Source organism: Nomia melanderi, chromosome 6, assembly GCF_051020985.1.
Source record: "Nomia melanderi isolate GNS246 chromosome 6, iyNomMela1, whole genome shotgun sequence".
In the NCBI taxonomy this organism is placed as follows: Eukaryota; Metazoa; Arthropoda; class Insecta; order Hymenoptera; family Halictidae; genus Nomia; species Nomia melanderi.
In genome coordinates this window covers 16,727,727-16,753,314 of record NC_135004.1, presented here as the reverse complement: position 1 = coordinate 16,753,314, position 25,588 = coordinate 16,727,727, and the positions used below count along the sequence as shown (strand labels likewise).

General features: G+C 41.7%; 1 protein-coding gene across 3 annotated transcripts in view; it reads right to left on the bottom strand.

Annotated features, from left to right (window-relative positions):
- LOC116430230 (cell adhesion molecule Dscam2) overlaps positions 1-25,588 on the bottom strand; it is a 298,794-nt gene that overhangs the window by 69,433 nt on the left and 203,773 nt on the right. For all 3 annotated transcript variants that reach the window (XM_031984053.2, XM_076368698.1, XM_031984052.2), the window contains exons 8-10: positions 15,609-15,905; positions 13,252-13,362; positions 12,034-12,192 (exon numbers count right to left, since the gene is read on the bottom strand). In XM_031984053.2, the coding sequence (XP_031839913.2) occupies positions 12,034-12,192; positions 13,252-13,362; positions 15,609-15,905 (567 nt within the window). The remainder of the gene's footprint in view (positions 1-12,033; positions 12,193-13,251; positions 13,363-15,608; positions 15,906-25,588) is intronic.

Below are 25,588 nucleotides of genomic sequence, written 5' to 3'. Positions count from 1 at the left end.
AGCGAATCCTGAAGCTTTCGTCTTACACGAAGTTAGACCCCTAATGATCGAAATTTCGACACACGTGGCGAACCTGGGGCAAGGATACGAAAGGTCACCTCCCACGTGGGACGGTCACCTCTGTCGGCGTGCGGCTTGGCGCGAGGCAGTCCACGAACGGTGTGCGTTTACCGTTTACGTGAAGGAGTGCAGAATGAGCGACGGTGGCAGCGCCATTGGCCACGCGACAGGTGTACGTGCCATTGTGCGCGGGTGCGATCGTGCTAATGCTCAGGGCGCTGGTAAAAGCGTCATTTTGCCGGACGGTAATGGCCTTTCTCGGGGACTGTTCGCCGCCGTGGCCGTCGGCGCTGGGGCCCCGCTTGGGCCCCTTAACCGCGTCCCCAGCGCTGGCCGGCGCCTGCACGCGGCTATAGCTGGACGACGATGCATCCAGCGACGTCCTGATCGTCTCTATCGGGACGTTATCTTTGAGCCACGTGAACGTCAGTGGCAGATCGCCAGTCACGACCACGCACTGTACGCTAGTACGGTCCCCTACGCTTAAATCGCGAGCAAAACTGAAAGGCGTGATTTTAGGTGGCACTGAAAGAACAATACAAAGACAAAAGGTGGCATTCCCAGTCAAAAGCGGTTTGAGATTCGCTAGAGAATCGCGTTTAGTAAAACAAATTGGGGTATTCGGGGGTGTGGGGCGGGGGGGTGGTAGTTGGTCAAGGGGTTTGATCTCAGGGGTTAATCGTTGTAAAGTTAGGTTCGAGTTCGTCGTGTGCGTGGGAAAGGCGAAGACTCTTTCGGGGACAACGAAGATTGGAAGAGAAAGAGCACGCACGTCGAACGGACGGTCGTAATCGTCCACCGGCGCCGTCGGACCCGATAATTGCCCTCCGGAGTAATTAATTCGATATTAACCGTGATTACGCTATCGGAACGTTTAACAGTTTCAACCCAGTTCCTCGGAGGTGAGCGCCGCCTTAGGCTGTTCCCGGATGGAGTTCGTTAATCCCGGGGCATCGGCGGAGTCCGACGGCGCCGGTCCAGAGAGAAGCTAGTTTTAGGACGCTCCGCAGGCCGAGGAACGCGAGAGATCCGTTTCCCTAGGAAAATTCTCGATGACACCGATACCTGGACCGAATTATTCCACGGAGCGCCTCGTGCCGCTGAGCCTCAAAGAGCTTTCGCGCCGTGCCGCTCGCAATTACGGCCGCGTTAATTAAATTTCCGCGGCCGGGCAGCGTCCAAGTCCGAGCTGCGCTGCAAAGAGACCGGAAGAATATTTTCTTGCTCCGGGAAAACCCTTTTGCGGGCGCGCTCCTCGGCCTCCGGAGCTTCCTAATACGCGGCGGTACAAAGGATATCGTTTTATTGCGGTTTTCTATGTAAACGGACAGAGATCCAGAGAGACGCGCGGTTGCGGACTTCACTCGGACTTCGCGCTGTTTGTTCCGCCGCTGGAAGAGTCGGTCGCGACGGCGATCCTCTGTTGCCAGGAGTTTGCTTCCGGGAAAGCGTGTTTGGAAGCGAACCTCGGAAATTAGTGTAAACCTCCAAGCGGCTGCACGGGAACACGGTAATTATGATACTTTCTTTGATCGGAGTTACTAGCAGCTTGTTCGTTTCTAGCTGCCTCTATCTACAGTATGGAGAATAGAAAAATCAATGATTTTTTCATCGACTAGAGTTACTAACTGCCCGTCGACCTCTGATTTTTAAAACGTTCCCTCGAATCTCAAGTGACAGCATAGACGCGTCGATTACGATTCTTCCCTCGATCGGAATTGCAAATCGCCGAGCTATCGCTCCCGGCTTCCCTTCGCGAGCGCCTCCGTCGGAATGTTTGAATACCAACCGCAATAACAAAAACAAACGCCCATTAATTCGCAGCTCGCCCAGTTCCCCGGAAACTCGGGAAACGCGTGCTTCCTCTACCGCGCGATAACCGGTTGAAAAATATGCGCGCACAGGCAGAAACGTCGAACGGGAACGCGCGGATCGCGTCCCGTTGCAGTGTCACAGCGTATTACCGCGTCGCGTGTGCGCCGGAATACAAAGTGCATATTTGTCCAACAGTACGAGAATCATTCTCCGCGGGTCGCGTGTAACGAGTTCCGTCCGGCCAGTCGAAGGTAATATATTACCGGGTTTAATGGACTCGATTAATAAATCTGCCGCCGATCCGCTGTCCATTAATCAGCATCAAAGGTCGCGCAGCGCCGCGAAAAGAACGCTCGATTAATAATTAATCGAGAATAATCGTGTTTCCTTACAGGGACGAAATTCCCGGCGGAATCCCTGGGAGCCCGCGCATACCTTCCGGAATTATGCTCGCCGCGGTACGCGAGCGGCCCAATCAAAGAGCTCGCCGGATCGTTTAAACGCAATTCGCGAACGCGTTCCGGCCGGTAATCATATTCGTCCCACTTAGCTCGCGTTTTCCATCCGCCGAGCCTCGGAACGATTGTAACGCGGCTTCTTTCGCCCGTTGATCCGTTCAGCGATAAACCGGTCGACCGTTACGCGAACCGGCGATTAATATTTAACCACGGCGTTAAATTCTCCCGTCGGATCGGCCTCCCCATCCCGGTTTTCCACGGCGCTCGCACTCGAACGCCGCGGAAAATTCTCGAAAAACGCTCCCTCCGCTCGGACCGCATTAATGAACGCGCCAGCCGAACCGTTCCACCGCATTTTTTCGTTAAGGATCCCACTTCCGCTCCGCCGACAAGCTTTCGCAATTAATTCCCGCTCCGGGCGGAGCCGCGCATCGCGCCGATAAACTCCGCGAATATTTTCTCGCGTATGGAGATATGATCGATCGGCGCCGCGTCGATTATCTTCCACGGAAATTCCCGTCGAGTGGAACCGTCGATCGACGCTGCGTGTTTCCTTCAGCCGATTCCGTCGTTATCGAGTCGCCACTGAAATGACGCTCGGGAAAGTTTAATCGCGACGATTGATGCTTCGCGAATTACTGACATCACCTTGATTTTACGGAGGTTTCACTTGGGAAGAGAGAAGCTTGACGAATCCTAAGTTTTCATTGATGTCGCGTTGAATTTCTAAGATTACTTCCCAGAAGAAATCGTTGCAAAATCTACTGAAAAAAGCGTTCATTAATCCCGTTTCTATTCTACGGAAAATTTCCTTTGAAACGAGGAGACCGTATATTTTTCTATGTGAACAAATTTTCGCTCGCGTTGCTGTTCTACAAACATTTTCCTTCCGTGCGAAAAAACGGGTCAATCGATACTGCGTTAATAAACTTCGATGCATTAACTTTCCATGGACATCCTCCATCGGAAGGACAAACAATCGGTCAACGGTGTAATTCTACGCGTCAGTTTCCAACGGAAGACACAGCGATCGACAGCAGCGTCGATGATCGCTGAAAAAATGGAAAATCGTGCCGCGAAGGTGAGAACAATCTATCATCGCTTCCTATCGGCGTGTAGCGAGCATAATTCGGTGGCAGCGTGCTCGCGTTCGCTTCCTGCCCCTCGATTACAGGGATCGCCGATAAAATCGGGATTCTGCGGTGGGAACACAGCCTCGAGTGAAGTGCACACAGCGCGTAAAGAAACGGCGGGCGACTGTGTCACGTAATAGAATATCGATGCTTCGACAACAGCGTGTTTATGTACAAGTGCGTGTACACGGGCCCGAACACGGGGCTGCTCGTCTTTAAAACGTATCGAGCCACTCGATCGCGGCGAGCAGCGGTCTCGTTAGAGTGTCTCCCCTGTGACCCGTCGCGCGACGAGCTAAACGAATAGCGAGACAAATTCTCGTTCGGACGAATCAGAATTTTTACACAAATTCGGATAGATCAGCGAGACACTTGGAATTTCTGGAGACAGAATAACGTAGTATTCCGGAGATTTTCTTTGGAATGGGATAATGCTCGAAGATCTCTGTAACGTGAATATTTCAGCACCGCGTAATAAGGACGATGCAATATTGATGATAGAGGTTACAGTATTAATGTATCGCGGGAAGATACCCTCCATTTTCAGTAATTACGAACTTCTCATTGGATTAATCCGCTTTGCTGGGAACTCAATTTTTGCCTGTGGCTTATTTTTATTTCATAGCCGTTTTATGGCTCGGTAATCTACTTCGCGTAGTATTATAACACGGCGATTGAAAAGTGTGTATTCTAAGGATATTGTATTTTGAAGACTATTATCAAGGAAATTTAGAAAATTGTTGAATACTCTATAAGATAATTTTATTAATAATTCGAACTTGTTAGTCTCAGTGAAAGGGCAGATTTAACAATAGCTATCAGAGACCAAAATTTACCTGACTTCTTTTGCAATCATCGAGAAGATACGAGTGTTTCTCAGAGAAATCACTAAATATCCTGATTCGATGTAGAAATTAAAATATAGGCCAATGAAAATCTCAGTGAATACACCGTTATATCTCCAGAAATACAAGTCAATTTGACTGGATAGTTCCAATTTAATCAAGCTCTTATCATCCTTCGTCATCACTTGTTATTCTTTGCATTAATAAAGTCTAGGATTGTTACTATTACTATTACATCCTACGACTGGCGACACACATCGCGAAACGAGCAGACCCAGCGCTCCGCCCCGCGTGACACGCACAGCGGTCCCCGTTACCGTCTCGGATAAGGGGCCGCCCCGCTTGATGTGGTATTCATCTGTACAAAAGTCGACACGTACGGAATATTAATATACAGAGCAGTTTAGGCGAGCGCGTGCAAGGACGGATGCTTGAGCGATGCAGTGAAGTGCTGTGCTCTGGTGCTTGGGGTACGTTCGCGAGTGTTGTCAAACGCACGGATATCCGGTGACGCACATAGACAGAAAGACGGACAGAGACAGAGAGAAGTAGAGTGACAGAGAGAGAAAGATAGACAGACAGATAGATATATAGATAGACAGAGAGAGATAGAGTTAGAGAGAGAGAGATGTATATATAGTCGGAGAAACGGAGTGTTCGAGAGAGACACAGTTGGATAGGCGTAGACGGTGACAGAATCATAGAACGATACGGAGACAGAGACAGACACAGAGGAAGAGTAAGAGAAACACAAGAGACGCACACACGTACACGGTAGTGTAACGAGTGCACACTGCGCACACATCCATCTATCGCGCAATAAGGTTCTCCGATAAGGAGTCCCGTTCCGAAACTTTTCGATTATGCCTGGAGAGCAGCGGAGAGAGACGCGTGACTGCGGACCTCGGATGATCGCGTTCTCATCGAATGACGGACGGAGACGGAGAGAAAGGTGAACGAGCGAGTTACAGATAGATTTAGAGAAAGACAGAGAAATCGAGTAGAGATAGAGGTAGACAGACAGATAGAGAGATAGATAGATAGAGATAGAGATAGAGATAAAGATAGAGAGAGAGATAGAGAGACGGATCGAGCGAGTCTCTCTGCGTGTGCACTCTCGCGCACCGGTCCCTTTGATTGTCTCCTGCTTCGCCTCGGCGCAAAGCGAATCCAGCGGGGTAGGAATAAGACGGATACCCGGCCTCGTTCACGGTAATTAACGCTCGAACGCGGTCACCGCGGTAAATAGAAACGACGAAATTGAATAATTACCGCCCCACCCCTCGGCCGGTCTGCGCCCCGGCGACAGTTCATTCAGGGATTAATTAGCTGCGCGCGGATTCCCGATCGTCGCTTGTTCTATCTTTGCCGCGAGTGGATTACGTCTTTGTCGGACTGATCCCGAGGAAGCGGATTCGCGATTGTGCCCGCCGTTCGTGTCTTCTCGCGTACCGGATATACAGGGTGTCGGTGAGATGGGGGTTTGAGGAACTGCTCGATGCTTGTGATTGGGACTAACTTTTATGTGTTTCTTTGAGAAAACGAGAGTTGTTCTTTTGAGAAGATGGTCTTTGGGATTGATCGAGGTTGATGATTGATGTGGGTTTCGGTATTTTGTGGGATTGGTACTGTGGTTGTATAGGTTTGTCGTTTTTGGAAGTTAATTTCAAATCTTGTTATATTGGTTTGATTGATTATGTTTTAATTGTAGAACTGTCGGATGGGTTAAAATGACCGGTTTCGAGATTCTTATTTCGTTATTGAGATGACGCTTTTGTAAGAGGTTTGGAATTCCTGCGTTTGTGCAAGCAATAAGCTCTTTAACACTAGAACTACCGAGCATTTAATACAATTGATATGTAATCTCTATAAAAATTGTAACAGATTATTTTCAGTTTCTTTGGATATTCATTATAGTACTCAAGTGAAACTATTTCCAAAATCATTTCAAATATTCAATAATTTTAAGGTATTAATAACTACGAAACAAATCGAAAATAGTCATTTTGACTGGTACGGTAGTTTTAGTGTTAAATCTTGAAATCTGATTTCCTAATCATAGCAAATTATAAATAGCTCGGTCTTAATGCTCGGTAGTTCCAGTGTTAAAGCACAGAAACCTAATTACTGGAATTCTGGTAGATCAAATAAACGTGTTTCGATCGTTGGACGATTGACAGAGGAAAGCTTCAAAGCTTAGGAACACAATTTAAAAAGAGAATCTTCCAATTATCGTAAAATTGATTAAACTCGCTGGATATTATTCGGAACACCTGCGATTTCTTTGTTAATGTCACTAATTACAGAAGTCCAAAATGTAATCTTCAGATATAGAAAAATACAAACTCGACTGTATTCGTTTCTATAAAATAAATCATAGTGTACTGTATCTACTTCGTCGCCGAGAAAGATCGAAATTCAAGTGAAGATTCGATTAGACGGGACACCCTGTATATCCGCGAAATGCAGCTCGCCGGCTCGGATGAATATTCCTACTCCACTGGACAATTAGCTGGAGGATCCTTTGTGACCACTTACGATAAGATCCCGAATTTTTCGAAGTTCCGCCGTAGTTTCCCGGCTCCGTAATCAGAGGACTGGATTCCTCGCGTTTCTTCGCCGATTAAAGCGCCGTTCGACCCGGTACCCGAGCCCGTTCCGCGAACTACCAGAATTCTGCTTTAACACGCCCGTCTTTGACCCCGCGTCGCTGGCGTTGCTCCCGCGATTCATCGGGAGGATCGCGAAATTGCACCACCGGATATAGAATTCAGCGGAACGGGCTGAGAACTTTTGTCCCCGAGCGAATGAGGAACGAACGAAATGAGACGTTTCATTCAAACGAGACGGGAATACACCGATGTGTTTTATACAGCATCCGTGGTAATTATTTTTGCATAGAATAACCTCGGATCGGTTTCATCGGCTCTCATCGGCGGAAAGAAACATTCGCCGGGAGACAATATTTCTCGGCCCGATATTTTTAGAGTGGTCGTCCGGATGTATGGGATATTGATTATGTAAGTGAAATTTTGAAAAACCCGGATTGGAGATACCTTAATACATTGAGTGCCGATAATGAGGGATTTTTAGACTATCCTTTAATTGCTAGTCCCAAATTAATGTAACATTCTAGATATGTAGAACACAAATCCAAAGTAAAATTATAAAACCGAATTCCTTACTCTATTTCGTAAGTTACAAATTTCGGTTTGATTGACGTTCAACCCTTAGCACTCCAGATGGTTTTGTGATCTATCAGCAACTGCTAATTTTTATAGTATTCCTAGCGAAAATGAGAAATGCTGTAACATTTCTTACTGCAAAATTTGGATGCGTGAAAGTCTAGTAATTGTAGGGTAGTTTCTTTAAGATTCATTAAAATTTCTAATATTATTCCTGGTGTAATATTAGAGCCTACGGAGTTCAAAGGGTTAAAAATGTATCAATATAATCAGTAGTAAACTATCGTTCCAAATTTCACAACTTTTGTATCTTTCTGAAATTTCTAAAATTTCAACTTGAACTTTAATAACATCTCATACATCCCCTCACTGAAATGTTCATATATATTACACAATTAATTACCAACGCCAGACAAGACGAAACGTGTTAAAGCATCGAAACCTCAAAAGAAATCTCATCTCTGTATAGAATGAAATTCCACCACTATCATCCACGTAGAGAGCGACAAAAGAGTCATTAGTCAAAATATCCACCGGACATTCCACGTACATTAACCCCTTGTCATATACCGACGCGTGAGACACGAGGATCTCTAGTTCAGTTGAATAAATCTCAATACTTCACCTATGAAATCATCGTAACTGAACAACGAACAAATCATTCTCTCCTGAGAATAATTCGACTGCGGATCCTTAAGCAGATTGAAATCGACAGAAAACGATTTCTCCCAAACCTAAAAATCACTAACACTGTCATCCAAACAACACATCTTCCCTAACAAATTCGCTTACACGTTTCCGTGTCACATCGCACACATCGCACTTATTCCCACTGCATAAAAATCCGCAGTCCAGTGGCAAGAAAGCGACTCTGCCATTTCACACGGAAGAGAATCGTATGGCAAGGGGTTATCCTGTCTCCGCGCAGGAAATCGGGACGACGGTTGAGCGAAACCGAAAGACGAGAAAAAACAGAAGAGAATCGAGAATTCGGCCGGATCAGCTCACGGACAGGAATTTATAACCGAGCGGGGCTTTCCACCGTGTAAGCCCCGATCACCGTTGACGCGATAACGATTGGAAGACGATAAAGGTCGGTTTCCGCGCGATAAACGCTTGTTGCTCGCGGTCGCGGCGAATATTCGCGCGGCCGATCGACCGGAAACACGGGAGCGGCGATGATCGCCACCCTCGGCCGCCTCGCGGTAAACAATGTGCAATGTACACGGAGCCCGGTCCGTAAACCTAATGCAGAAACATTTTGCATGAAGGTAAATTTGGGCGGCGCGCGTCAAACACGCAGGGACGTTTGTGCACACACGAATTGTAATTAACCCTTACGCTACCAGCGCCACGCGCGTTCGACGGGGTGGCCTCCTTGTTGGACTCAAGGAAGATGTCACTTGTATCCTTAATTAACCCCTTGCGTACTATTTACTTTCGTTACTAAGCTCGTGTATCGTTTTATCGACAATTTGGAAGAAACGCGATAAAATTGTTCATTCTACTTCGAGTGGGAATTTTGTTTGAAGATAATACGATGATAGCAAAATATTGATCCGTGGGTGATGATTAGCATTGATTGTTGTTAACACTAGCAAACTTACAAAGTTCAGTGTGTTGTATAATATTATAGTTCATTTAACCCTCTATGGGCCGAACTTTTGTTCACGATTATAACAAACTCTATGTAGTGCAAAATTAATAAATATCCACATATGAATACGAATGAACAATATATTCAATAGTCTCAATAATTTCAAACGAATATATTTCGTAACTTTCAAGTTACAATGACGTTAAATTTCATTTTATTCACCACTTTGAAAATGAAATAAATCAACCAGATGCCACTATAATGACACGTGACTTCAAAGTTACATGAGCCTATAGAGGGTTAACATGATTATCCATGAAACGTTAAAATAGAACAGTTCTATCCCTTGATTTCTATATTATTTGTATTAACGTTAGTTATGAAACTTACCATTGATGTTTCATTAGAAAATGAAGAGTATATCTAGCGAAATGTTCGAGTGCAAAGGGTTAATTGATTCCGATACAGTTTCGTGGCTGTTCGTCGTATTAGGTCAGGAATGATAGAACATCTGCTTCGCGCTGGTCGATTTTCCTTTGAGAATCTGGTAGCGAACGGGTTAATACGCGATTGCTGGGGGTGGTCGGGCGCGGGGGATGACGGGAGTCGGGGAACGGTTAGTAGGGGACAGGATTCGCGTGACTTCACGTGCAGCGCCGTCTTTGAGCGTCTTCGAGACGGCTCGCTGATAGGGGATGCTGCATTGCTTGATTTCCATGAAATTTGACGGGCTGAGGGCTTCAGATCTGTGTAGCCATGATTCTGGCCGTCGATAAGCCGGCAGTTTTCAGAAATTTAGAGCTATTGTGAGGAACATTCTAAATACCAACGTTGAAGATGGTTTTAGTATTAGTATGTGGAATTTTCTTTTTGTAAACAGTCGTCTAAGATTGATAATATTAACCCCTTGACGTATTATTTACTTTCTCTAAGCTCGTGTAACATTTTACTATCGACAATTTGGGAGAAATGCAATAAAATTGTTCATTCTACTTTGAGCGGGAATTTAATTTGAAGATAACCCATCGGTAATAGCAAAATAGTTTTAATGAGTAAATTAGTAATGAACAACATTGGTAATTTTTAAATTAATCGAGAGATCATCACGAGTCTCACTCGTCATTGTATGGCAAAGGGTTGACATTTACAGATATTCTATATTTTATTCTATCTCCCTTAGAAGACTACATGTTTGTTCACATACATCGTGGAAATTAGGGTTTGAAGAATAGAATTCTAATGTGTAATTGCAATTAACATCGAAAATTGCTACGAAATAAAAAGACTCAGTATCAGTAAAATTGACGGGTTTCGTAAATCTGTTAGAAAATAGTGCAACGTTCAACGTAGCGTTAGATAAATTTTTTCTAGAAGAGTTGACGTTTGACAGTTAGAATGTTTCTTCACAAGTAACTCTTCGAATATAGATGGAAAGTTTGGGAATACTGTGCGGTTAGGTGCATTCGTTTGGCAGCGTGTTCCTTCCAGCTAATGTTTATTGCTACAAGGACGCTTCGCTGCACGAACGCGCGTAGCTTCGCAGTTTTGCCAAACTTGGACACGTACAGCTTTCTAAACTGGCCGCGTATCTACGGGTGTAATTATGGTTACGATTATCCTGGATCTAAACCTATCGTCCCAGCAAATTTCATTAAAATCGTAGGGGGCAACTTCTGAAACAGCCTCTGTAAGTCTCTCTGGTGGATTCGAACTATTCCGGCGAACTGTGTCTGGAAAGTTTCGCGGCTATACTTTTGCGAAACACCGTGCAGTTTATTCTGCGCGGAACAAGATGATCAACGAACTGCGGATCTTTATACGGAATTCAATTTTCTTAGTATAATTCGGGAACGCCGGGGTTAAGGGAAAGTTTATTTCCTCCGACAGTGATTCGAGTATGTTCGTATTCGATTATAACGGAAACAGAACTGGATTCCACTTTATATATCCTATATTCCTTCAATTTATCATTTGTTATAACTGCCTGAATATAATTAATGAATCACTTTCTCTTCTATCATCACGCAATTTTTCATTCGAGAATCCAAAACTATCCCTGTTCTATTTTTATCGAAAACATCGAACTTCGATTCCACATAAAATTGGAGGAAAACAGGAAATAAGCTTCTATTTTTATTCAAACCTTTTATCAAAGTCTAATTATATAAAACTGCATCAGAATACTCGGGATATAAATCATTTTCTATTTCCATTAAACCTGTCACTGTTCAATTATACACAAAACTAGATCACAAATTTAGAAACATAAATCTCTTCTATTAAAAGATACTAATCAAACAGAAAATTAGATCAGAATCCTCGGAATACAAATCCTATTCTCTTTCGTATAAAATCTATCAAACTTTAATTACACATAAAATTAGATCAAAGATCTAGGAATATACATTACTAAGAAAATGAATTAACGAGTACACTAAGATATTAATGTCGTCTAATCGTCGAGACTTTCCACACACATAAAATTAGATCAGAATCCTCGGAATACAAATCCTATCCTCTTTCATACAAAACCTATCAAACTTTAATTACACAAAATTAGATCACAAATTTAGAAACATAAATCTCTTCTATTAAAAGATATTATCTAATCAAACAGAAAATTAGATCAGAATCCTCGGAATACAAATCCTATCCTCTTTCATATAAAACCTATCAAACTTTAATTACACAAAATTAGATCAAAGATCTAGGAATATATATTACTAAGAAAATGAATTAACGAGTACACTAAGATACAAATGTCGTCTGACGATCGTCGAGACTTTCCAAACACATTCCGCGAGACAGAAAAGAATTTTTCCATGGTTAATCATACGTGAGCGACAGAGTCCGCACACGGCCGGTTAAATCGTATCGGCCTGGGCCCGCGAAGCCTGTAAAATACCTGTATCGGGAAATATTTGCCTTCTGGTCACTCACCTAGGACCCGCACTTCGACCGACCGTTGGGAGGTGATGTTATGCTTGTCCCTCGCGGTGCACGTGTACGTGCCCTGATCCGCGTCTGATTGCACGTTATCGATGGACAGACTGCCGTTCGCCACTCTCTGTCTCATGTTGGTCGGCAGCCTCACTCCGTCTGACAACAACAACAATAATGCGTCAGTATACGGGAATGGCAGTCGCGATCGATCAAAATTGCAGAGAAAATAGAGGCTGCCCGGCCGAAACGACAGGTTTCCGGTTAATCCGGACGGCGCGATAATTTCTCTCACCTAATAGACTAAATACGCCGCCGCCTCTAGCTACTTTCACTGCGAACGGGAAATTGCTGCGCGAAGCTTTTCGTTAAGTTTAGATTAGTTTTATAAATGATTACTTCTTTATTTAGATATATACTTTTGTAATTCTGCTTTGTTTTGATATGTTGTTTTCAATGTTTAACTCTTTGCACTGTGTAGGCGTCTGTCAGTTGTTAATTGATTGGACAAGGAATTTATAAAGATTGATATTTAGTATTGAACTTTGTATGGTGGATCAATAGGTGAAATATTGAGAGGAAATGATTCTATTCGATTTGTGTGATTTCTTGGGAAGTTTTAGGTAATGTTTGATTAGAAAATGTTGAGTGTTTCTGGTGTAATACTTCTAGAGTACAAAGGGTTAACCAGTTAAGTCATGACGATTATATCCGTCACGCGTAAAATTTTGTCACAATTTGATATTTAAATTGTAATTCCGGCGAAAACTAAATTATACTCGTAAATTTCAATATGTTTAAAATGTTTAGAGGTCAAGACGAAATGAAACAAACAAATGAAAATTATAAATAATTTGAGTTGGATTCACTCAATGTTTTTCATTAAATATTCAACGTTTCCTGATATACATAAGTTAGAAAATGATTTTATTTCAATACTTCCTGAGGCATTGTACAAAGTTTAACATTAAATATGAACCTTCCTAATTTTGACGAGTCAAGCGATCGAAGATGACTTTTAACGAACGTTAAGAATACTACAGAATGCAATTTATTTGATGATAACACGCGACGAGAAACAATGCTCCGTACGGTCGTCCGCGATAATTGATATCGATATTACCTTCGATTAAAAGGACCTCATGATTCGGCCCGACCACCGAAACGCGAGCGAGGTAACGTCGGCCGCACAATGAAACTAAAACCCGTTTTACTCACCTTTCTCCCAAATGATCGATTCAATGGGATACCCGGCGACCGGGCATTTGATGTGAAACTGTTTCCAAGCGACCGCCGAAACCGTGGTCATGGGTCTGACGTATGGCGGGCCTGCAATTGACAAGCAAATAATACGTGTGTTTCGAATAAATAATTCCCGGCCGCACAAGTTAATGTTTTCTCCTCTTCCTTCCGTGTTCCGTTCAGAGGCGACCCGATCACCGATTGAACGAATCGGCAGATGAGCTGTTCGGCTTACGGTCTTGTAGTTTTCATCGGTCACGTGTCACTTTATCGATGAATAGTAATTAATAATGGAAAATCTCAGGAATTAGGAAACATTAATAGAAAATGGGGTAAGATAAAATGAGAACTGATCAATCAGAATTTGTCAGTCTGGCTGCCAAGTGATTTAACAATGCAGTTGGAAGATGACTTGATGTTTAATGGAACAGCGCAGGAGCAAGAGGTGTCCTTTTGATTTATAATTTCATAATTTCTAGATATTTCTGATATTTCTGATGGATATTTCTGATTCTCGTTTTGAATGGAATAAATAATATTCTCTTCAGTTATCAAATTTACTCGTTTCTTCGTTTTTTCTAAGCCAGTGTTTAGGTCTTGGTTAGACTTAGTAGACTTTCTGATATTTTCTGATTCTCGTTTTGAATGGAATAAACAATATTCTTTTTAGTTACCAAAGCATTCACTCCTTCCTTTGACTTCTAAATACGTTCAACAATAATTCCAGAGCTTACAACATTAATTTTATGAATTTTTCTTTTCTAAACTGCATTAGTTTCCAAGTGACTTAATTAGCGATCGAAGATATCAAGAATCAAGAAATAAAATCAACGAAGAACAATAGAAAAAACGAATCAATCGAATTCCAGCCATCGAGTGATCTCCCAGCAGCACTTGTCTTTATACACGTATACAGTTCTCCTTTTTTTTCGGATTCGGTTTTTTACAGGTTACCGGTGTGGAATCGATTCGGCAGCCGCGGAGGAACGAGGACGAAGAAGGCTACCTTTTATCTTCTCTTCGTTCCAGTTTGCCGCTCTCGGGAAAATAAGAACCACCTGGCTGACGCTTTGAGAGTTTATACTGAAGTTTATGGCACTGTACCGCCCCCGCTGGATGAAAGCATTTCTAATTTCGTTCGAATCCATTTACACTAGGATGGAGCTCCATCCGCCGGGTGGCGTGCCTCTACTTCGTTTAGCATGGTGATGTACAAGAATATTCACGGCGGGAATAAATAGACGTTGATGTTTCGCGAGTTGTGCAACGGATTAATAGTAATGTAGTATATCCCAGCGACGCTATTGAAAATAAATAATATTTACTTAGCGAACAGAGACTCGCAACTGTTGCAACATCCTTTCAACTCGTTTTCCTATATAATTTCAGGAGCTTCCTATGCATCTAAGATATCTATACATTTATTTCATTAATTGAGCACACTTTCGGTTAATTTTCAAATAACTAAATTGCGCGGATGATTTTAATTAGATCAACTAATATACCGAAAAACTGAGATATCGAAACGTTATGTAATATATTTTAAATAATTCGAATCAAATTCAATATTCTCTTCAGTACTGTGATAATTAGCAAACATACATTTCTAAGCTTTACATAAAATTTCTCGCGAATAATCTCTATTACCTTCAGTCAAAGAAAATATCAAAACTAATATTCCTCCAACACTCCGAAAACAAACATCCAACCACAGTCCTTTGAACTCACCTGTACAAACACGAATCCCTAAAAAACTAAAAATTCATTAAATCACTGAATCCTCCGCAATTCTCACAAAACCCTCTGCTAGCAACCCCCATCTAGAGCAGAAGAATCGCGGCAACTCGTCGAGGGGGGAGGGTTTTTAATTAACAGGAGAAAAGAAACTAGTATTCCTCCGACACTCCAAAAACAAACATCCAACCACAGTCCTTCGAACTCACCTGTACAAATTCCTAAAAAACTGAACTTTCATTAAATCACCGAATCCTCCAGAATTCCCCGCAATTCTTACAGAACCCTCTGGCTGTAACCCCCATCTAGAGCAGAGGAATCGCGGCAACTCGTCGAGAGGGGAGGGTTTTTAATTAACAGGAACCCGTGGTCCTGCGAGCCGCAGGACGAGCGTTAATGACAAAAGGGGCCTCATCAAGCCGTTATTCCGGCCGATCGATTCCGCGAGAAACGTAATATTCCCCGGGGTTTCCAGTCAATTTCAATCGACACCGGCCGGCGATTCTTCTCCTTAACAGTCTCCGCTCCCTCTAGTTCCCTCTCCGATTCCCCCTGGTTCCCCCTGGTTCCCCCTGGTTCGATCTCGCCGCAGGACTCACCGTAAATATTGAGCCTGGCCGAGTGGCGCGCCTCGCCGGCCCGGCTGCTGGCGATGCACTCGTACTCGCCCCCATCTTCCGACTTCACCGACGAGATGTTAACGTGCGATATTACGTCCCCGTACACAGTCACGTACTGGCCAATCAGGAGCCTGTCGTTTTGCGGAAGCGGAAATCCATCCAGCAGCCAGGAAATTTGCGGCGTGGGATTACCCGCGGCGCTGCATTTCAGGGAAACCGACGGCCCGATCTGCATCGTCTGCTCGATGAACCTGTACACCAGCTGCGGCGCGATCTCTGTTAACAGACGTGACGATACGATCATTAGGGCACGGTCGTTTTGTCGATTTGTCGGGCAGAACGGTGTTTGGTGACGTCTTATGTTGTATTGTCCAGTTTGTGTTCGTTTGGGAGGACGTGATTTATTGATGATCTGTGTTAATTTTGGATTGGTGATTGTGTATTTGTAATGTGATTGTAAATACTCGTACTGTATTTTAATTAGCTAATTGTATTTCATGTTGTAACTATTGTTTCAAATGTAAATATTTACAATACAGTACGTTATTATGTCTCACGCTCCTGAAAAGCATGAGGAAACAATATCAAAATATATAGAAATCACCAAACTGAATATAATTTAATATTCCATTAAAAAAATCACAATTCAGAAGCAAAATATAACTGAAATTCCATGATACGTGTTAAAAAATTTTTCAAATCCAAATATTTACAATGCATTACGTTATTAACGATGCATTACGTTCGCTTAACCCCTTGGCCTGTGATATATTTCTCAACTCGAATTTTTCTAGGAACAGTCACATAAACCGTAAAATAAATGTCCGTAAACCTAGTGTTAACTGGCTGTGTAGTAGAATCATCCGTTCGACAGACTTAACTATATAAAAAGTATTGAGTTATCGAATTTCGTCCAGAAAACAGCCACTTGGCCCTCGATTTTCCATCTGTCATCATCCCCCGGCCAACCGAGTCGCTAATAATGAACGCCAGTTGGCAATATCATTCCCCAGTTCGCCGGGCATAAACAATTGACCTGCGGGGCAAAGGGCGTGTCGTCTATCGAATACGGCACTGGGTTTCGGTGTACAATGTACACTGCTGCCAAGTGAATCGAGCCTCTATTTCCACCGGCGGCGCATCCTCGCTTCGCGATACCCCTCGGGTCCAATTTCGTCAGCTCGCAGCAGTATTTATACTCGACCCAGGGCTGTAGCTAGACGCCCGGCGCACCGTGACCCGCAGCATACGGACCGCGAAACGTGTTCCCCGTCACGAAAGGTCGACACGCTTCTACACCCATCTCTTCGCTTCGAATCAAACATGCTTGTTCGCTCTGTTTCGTTTCACCACCGTTCCGTGGACACTGGTGCTTGTATAGGAAATATGTAGGTTAACGTAAGTTTCCTTTAGATTACTAGTTTCGTTTTATTCTCATTTCGTCACGGTGGTTTTATGGGAATATGAGCTTTCGCTTTTAGAATAGATTTCTGTAGACAATAGAGATAGCATCTCTGATGGATATAATAATTACGTAGGTTACCGTAAGTTTCATTTAGATTACTACTTTCATTTTATTCTCATTTCATCAGGGTGGTTTTATAGGAAAATAAGAGGATTTCGCTCTTAGAATAGATTTCTGTAGACAATAGAGATAGTATATCTAATGGAGATAATTATGTAGGTTACCGTAAGTTTCATTTAGATTACTAGTTTCATTTTATTCTCATCTCATCGGGGTGGTTTTATAGGAATATGAGCTTTTGCTCTTGGAATAGATTTCTGTAGACAATAGAGATAGTATCTCTAATGGAGATAATAATTAGTTTCCAAAATTGAATCTCATTTGACTCAATTTATCACAATTCATATGATTCATCATACTGTATCAGATAATTGTATCTTCCATCCAAGAAAATCTCATTAGAGATGCATCGAACGACTTGATCGACTTTTGTCATTCTATTACTCATCTGTCTATATATCATTATTCCATATATTATATATTATATTAGTATTCCACAGTATTAAATACTAACACTGGAAAGTTCACCGATAACAATCCCTCATCCAAAAGTAAAAACGGTAATCGAATCGGTTAGATTACTAATGACCCCTACCGGGCGACAAGAAAGATAATAGCCAGTTACCATTCACGACGAGTTTCGCGGCGCCCTAAATGGGAACGGAAATCGTCTCCGAGACAATTACACGCGTCATTCGACTGCAGCCCGATTCCTCCGGGCCGCGGCGACCTTCGACCCGACTGCATTTCCTTCGCAGGTACCGCGATTATTCGGCCCGTAAAAGTTCCCGACAAACGGCGAACGTAATTTAAACGCCGCGCGGCGGGTACAAGGCGTAAAAGCTGAACGCCTATCAAAATCGCGGGGTAAACAGGTCCGCTTGATCGTAAAGCCGGGAGAGGTTAGTTAAACCGGGTCCGCGCCACGCGTTCCTAACCTCCCGCGGAAAAGAGAAATACCGCGGCGGGTATAAAGAGTAATGGCACGGCGGAAGGCGGAAATCTTTTTCCATAATTCGTCGCCGCTGGAAAGGGAGTTTACAACGAATTCGACCCGGAACGAACTCGTCAACGATTGCTCATACTGTTAACGTCCACGAATTCGCGGACGTTTCAGCGGCGGTTTTCCCCTCGAAAAACGCCGGCTTTTAATGATGTCCTTTTCAGCGACGGATTTTCACGTGGAATTCGCGGAAATGTTCGCGGATGTTTGACTGCCGGCAACAAAGATTAACCGGCGCGGGCAATTTCTGTGTAACGAAGCATTCCTGAAATAGAGGTTCGCTTTAATACTGCGGTGGAATTGTGGCGGAATTAATAATTGAATGAGATCGTTTTGATCAATTAACCCTTTGCATTCCGAAGTTTTTTAGTAGAAATACTTGAATATTGTCTGATGAGGTAAAGACATTGTTTGAAATTGATTTAATGATAATTCACAGATAAATTAAGCGACAGCTATTTTATTTAAATATTTCACATTGCAATGCAAAGTTTAATTTAAAATAGTGAATATTCGACTTCATAGTTTTGCTGTATCAAGTGGTGACTGAGTCACCTTTCGAGTGTAAAGGGTTAATAATTGACTACAATGTTCTTGATAATATATGATTCCATCGAGGAATTAGTACTGAAGTGTAATAATTGGTGAACTGAGACAATAGAATTCTTTTGAGCAATTAACCCTTTGCAGAGGATTTTTTGAAACGTATGAAGCTAAATTACATATCGATTGCTTAATTAATAGAAAGAAGGAAATTACGTTCTGATCTCTCGCTGATTGAGTAATAACGTCATTTGTTCGCGAGTTAGTCTTCCAAATACGAACATTTCATCTTACCGAGATGCCGACGTCCGTCCGCAAAGGGTTAATGATCAATTATGTTTCCTATCAACTGGAGGAGAACATGTTTCCTTTGAGGAATTAATATTCGGTTATAATCATTTCAATTATGGAACAATATGGAATTATTTCGAAGAATTAATGTCTTCTATCAACTGGGGAACAGCACGTGATTCTTTCGATCGATTAATAATAATCTATAACAGTATCGATCAGTTTCAGAAGAAAACCTAATACCTTCCATCAATCACTCCTTTAACTCTTTGAACTCTGTAGGCTCCAATATTGCACCAGTTATAATACTAAATATTTCAATGAATCTTAACTACCCTAAAATTATTCGATTTTCGGCAGATCCAAATTTTGCACTATGAAGGAAAATAAAAGATCGAAGAAATGTTACAGCATTTCTCATTTTCGCTATGAATACTATAAAAATTGGAGCGCTAAGGATTAATACACATCCCTAACTCATAAAACACTATAATTTCCTTCGACACGTAGAACCTAACCCTGTTTCTCGCATTTAAATTTCTCAGTTTCTCGTAGCGCGAATCCGCATGGAAAAGTATTTTTTTAGATAGCCAACGACCGTGTTACGCGGAGGTTCTCCGTATCGGCTGAGTTACGCGGTATCCATTTTCATTAAGCGGACTTTAACGAGCCCAAGGGACTCCGTAGTAAATAATTGGCCCGACGATTAATAGATCCGGCCGGATTAAGTGAGCGGCCCTGCGTCTAACGAAGAAACATTGAAAATATCCGCGGCGCTTTCGCGGGCATGCGTTCCAGTTCCAGAAGGGCTCTAAACGAACGCGGTGCGCCGCGCCGGCTCGCGTAACGAGTCCTGGCCCACGGTAATGAATTCATGAAGTTCATAAGCGCGGGCACGCCGGCTACGAAATAACATTCTGCAACTTTTCGCATGCATACCGTGATTCCGGCACGCCTGGATGCCCGAACACGACCCGGGAAAATCGATCCGCGGATAATAAGGGGGCTGGGGTCGATAATTATCCGGAACGAACCTGCGACTTACCTTTTAACGAGATTACATTGTCAGTTGACTGTGCGTTCTTCGATTTTATATTCAATATATTGTTCGCTTGTAATTACTATTGTAATTAATATTTTGAGATTGTGTCAGTTGACTGTGCACACTTTGATTTTATATTGAGTATATTATTTGCTTGTAATTACTATTGCAATTTTTGTAATTAATATTTTGAGATTATGTCAGTTGACTGTGCGTTCTTCGATTGTTGACTATATTACTTGTATATAATAATTGTAATTCTTATAGTAATTATCGTGTTTGGAATAATTATTACTACCTATTTGAATTCGTGCAGATTCCAGTTTTCGATAATATCACGAGGAAAAATGATCTTATTTTAAGATTCTATTCAGGATTTGTCAGTGATAACGTTACCGGTTAGTTACTAATTAGTTGCAGTATAAAAGCATATCCACTGTGTCGCTAAGTAAAATATTAAATGAGTTAAATTCAGTTTCCTTCCACTCCAAAGTGAATTCCAAATATAAACGCGATGTATAGAATATTCAGTTTTTAATGGAAATCTTGTGTCTCAGAGAATAAACTGGCAAAAAATACTCGACTTTTCTCTGGGATTTTCTAGGGAGCGAGGTCCCTAATGGAAATACGTAAATGACCTTAATAACAAGGAAGATCCAAAATGCAGATGAAATATAGAATCCTATATCCAGGCAGAAAGAAAGACAAATCAGAAAGTTCTTAATGAAAACCTTAAATCGCGCGAACCACCGTGACTATTTTCGTTGGTGTATAATTAAGAGACAGCGGGAAGAAGGAAGTTGCCAGTGAATTAACCATTTCGCCCGTACAATTACGTATTTAGTCTGGCTTGTCTTATTTCGTCGTCGCTGCAAGAAAATCCGTATTCGAAGATTCGCTGACAGCGTATATAATAATACTTTTCACTGCTCGCTGGATTAACCTTTTGCCCTATAACTTTTTCTCAAGTATAATCAATAGAATTATTTTATCACTAATAACTGATCGAAAATAGAAAAAACTCTGGGCATATTCCATGTCTACGTCTACTATAAAGTATAATAATTGACAAAATAACATTTAATTCAAACTCAAAAGAATCGAGTAATTAACCCTTTGAACTCTGTAGGCTCCAATATAAAATTATTAGATTTTCCACATATCCAAATTTTGCACTGAAAATAAAAGATCGAAGGAATGTTATAGCATTTCTCATTTTCCCTAGGAACACTATAAAAATTAGTTGCAGTTGCTAATTACAAAACAACATGGAGTGCTAAGGGTTAACCTTTGTTTTAGCAACCAAAATGTCAGCCTATCAAATCTTAATATTCCAATATTTCCATAATTTTACCTTCAAAACAAAAATCGTTGAAAAAACTCAGATGAATTTTAATAAATTATACAGCAGAAAATTTCAAAATGGCGTACCAGAAGATATAAAATAAGGTTTGAATTCTGTGAACTTCGTTTCAAGAGTGAACACGGCATCGGAGGTGGTTAAAATATTTCGAAAAGTGGACGAGAAAGAACGAAATGCATTATTACCTGTTCACCCCGTATTTCTTCGGACCTCCCCGGAGCTTCGATATTTATTGCGAAATTATGCAGATTAAGGAGATACGAACGGCGGTATAGGTTCCGTTCTCAATTCTCTCACGGCGAATATGAAAGCGTCTACCGCGATCTTTTCGACGCAGTTGCTCCCCCATGGCCGATAACAGAGACGGAATTGTGCGAATTTTCGGAACGGGAATTCAATCGTTGTTTGGTAACCCTGAAGCGTTACATCGGCGAATTTGAATATGAGCGAAGGGATGCGTGTAATTTATCGTTGACCTGTACTACTGAAGTTGACGTGGCCACCGATGTTTCTGTTTACCGAGACACCTGAGTTTGTCAGTGATAATCGAGCTCTGAAATTTGGGACATTTTCTACGAGACAAAAGTAGAGTTCTGTATGACATATCATTGACTCGTTTCACTGATCACTAAAATTACCAGACTGGTCACAATGACTCATTGATTTCTCTTTTTACGATTATTAAAAAGATAGATGTTTCTCTGAGAAATTATTTAGGAAATTAACTTAATACATAAACTGAATTGTAAATCAAACACGTTCACGGTGTGTACCACTGGTGGCTCACAGTAAGATATCTCATTAGACAATGTACCATTGATAGCTCGTTAGACGGCGTCAGCATCAAATATGTGGCTCGTCAAATGGTTTGGTAATTAGGAAATATTGCCATATAGTTGAGAATTAATTTTAACCTATTAACTTATTGATCATTTCAATATTAATATTAACTTACTGAATTAATATTAACTTACTGATCATTTCAATATTAATATTAACTTATTGAATTAATATTAACTTACTGATCATTTCAATATTAATGTCTCTCCTGTCTCATCTATTCCCTCTTTCATATTCCACGAGCACTATGTCCGACTTTCTATTGACTAGTTTCACTTAAACAGCCATTCCCATCTTCCCCTGCATCAAATATGTGGCTCGTAAAATGGTTTGGTAATTAGAAAACATTGCCATATAGTTGAGAATTAATTTACTCATTAATCATTAAAAGTTATCATTAAAGTCTCGATAGATGCACCCTTGAAGTTATAGAGAAATTCCAATTCTATTTAACTGCTCGATAGATTCAGCGTAAAATCCATTACCAGTTTATTTCCCGACTAATTACCAAGTATTTCTCTTACGTCTATCCTTCATATTCCTCCTTAGACATCCCATTCTCCATAATTCATATTTTATTCCGCATTCTCCTGTCTCATCTATTCCCTCTCTCACATTCCGCGAGCACTATGTCCGACTTTCTATTGACTTGTTTCACTTAAACAGCCATTCCCATCTTCCCCTGTTTACTTTGCCATGCCAATTAATCTCCCCATTCAATCTCGATACGCAATTGTTAATGAAGCGTCTCCTGATTCCATTAACAGCCCCCCTTCAAACAGATTCGCTACTCTGTTTCTACTTATTTCCGAGCGGCAGTGATTCTTCGTACTTAAATTTAATACCCCGCTCTTAATTAAGCATCCTCCCTGTCCTCATTACGCTCTTTGTCCTCCGATAAATTCTAACAGCGCGGAATACAGAGGTCCGGCGTAAAAATTCGATCGTTCCGTAGGAATTCCCAGGGCGAACGGCTCCGCGCCGATGAAAAGGAGGCGCGCCGCTCGCTAAACAGGACGTAACAACGCGGCAAGTAAAGCCGGCGGACTCTTATAAATAATAGCGAAGTCCCTCGGCAAATATATACACTACATCTAGACGGTCTCCTCTCGGCGAGCAGTCGGTCGCAATTTAAATTAAAAATCTGCGGAAACGGAGGCGGCCCCGGGGGCGGGCCGCCCTCGAGAAACTTAATTCCGTGCATTAGACGGAGACAAATTTTTTAAGTGTCCCCGACGAACGCGCTCGTCGCTCTTTAACCCCTTCGCTCCGCGATTTCTTTCGTAATTGCAGTCGTTAGAACTATTTCGTCGGCGATAATTCATTCTAATAAGGGAGACGTCTTGCGTATTATGATTCTATAGTTACTGTAGAGGTTAACCCTTTGCACTCGAGAGGTGATTCACTCACCACTTGATTTCATACAGTGAAACTATAAAATTTGATATTTAATATTATATTTTCTATGATGCATCATTTTGAGAAATATTCAAATAGCTTTGTTCCTCAATGTACTCTATGATTTCTCGTCGACTCAGTTTCACAAAATATCGATTTTATCTCAAATGAAACTGTTTATTTTCAAAATCATTTCGAATATTCAATGCTTCGGAGATACCAATAATTGCTAAACAAAAAATCGAAACCAGTCATTCTGACTGGTACTGTAGTTCTAGTGTTAACGAATGATTAAAAATCAATAACTCTGATAAAAGGAATATTTCATTTGAAATAATATATTAAGTAATATAATAATAACATATATAAAACGTTAAAAAAACGCAGAATACTTGAATGATAACTGTCAACTATAATAGTCAACTATTAATAATTCGATTAACAACTTAATCAAATTACTCAATTGAAATTTCAGTGAATCAAGTGTCCGATTCCACGATATCAAACAGTACTAAGAAATTTAATTATTTAATCACGGAATATTGGATTATTAACATACAATTAAATCCCGTACGAAACTTTCAGCAGTCGTCGACGAGACGTCGCGACGACGGTGCGCCGTGATCAACGGCCGTCCGCTATTAAACAAATTTTATTCCGCCGGATTAATCGCGTGTCTCTCGAACAAATCGACCCAGTTTCGCCGGACGCCGGGCCACGTCAATTTTTCGTTTGACGTGTCCGCGACCGAGCGATACGGACGACGTTAATAAACCCCGCCGCGATAGCAAGAAAAATCCGAATATTCCGAACCGCCCGCGTTTCGAATAAATTTTCACCGGACGATCCCAGAATTCGCGTGAATTCAAGACGCAGACCGTTCCATCCGCGTTTAATGAATACATCGGTTTAATCAGCGACGGACGAAGCTTTCAGCTCATGTCCCCATTAACTGGAGTAATCTTTATTTGTATCTAATAAAAAGAACGAACCGGAAGTCCGTGGCTGAAAGAGATGAAAGGGTAGAGCGGAGTTTCGTTTCGATAAAGGATTAATGAATAAGACCAAAAGAATTCGGCTCGCATAATGTATTCCTCGCTGTTGAGCGAATAGCCAGTCGAATAGAAAAGTATTGTTCGGTTAGGGAACGAGTAAATCGATTTCCGTGTATGAATGGGAAACCGTTCCGAATCGAGAAACATTGGACGCAGCTAAGCATATTTATATTAAAACAGAATATAATAAACGTTCACGTTCGCCCCTGAAATTAGGGTAATTGAAACGAGACTAGGTTTAAGCCCCTTTGTGCCGGGAACCAATCATGAATCGTTTAATCAAACTGTCACGCAGAATACAATCGTTCGAAATTCTGCTCTCTCAATTATACGAATAATACAGATTTCACTATTCATCCGGCTCGCGAAATACTGTTATTAAAGTCTCGCGTTATGGTTACCCGAAGCAACGTTCTCTTAACCAGTTATTCTGTGGTATCGTGTCACTTCTCTTGAATATAAATTAAATATTACTCTTCTATTATGAATCCTTAATCTTTCGAGTGACCTCCACAATAGACAGTATCGAATTGTTTCCCAATGAATTATCAACGATAAAGTAGCTTCATCAAGCATTGTTGCGAAGTAAATCATTAATTCAATCTGATTATCTTCTTGTAACGTTCTTCAACTAGTACTCGACATTGTTTAACTCAATAAAACAAAACTTAAACAAAATATTATTAATCGCTACATCAAAGAAAAGATCACTCCCTATATTCACCAAAAATCCGACTACCGCTCATTTCTCTCAGCTTACATCCAAGATCTCCCTCTCAACGCCATATTACACGACGTCAGACTAACCTACGACCTAACCTAGAACATAACAAAATTTCCGCATCGTCAATTAGTCGAGCAGGTCAGTGAATTCCGGGGTCGATAAGTTCGGCGTCCCG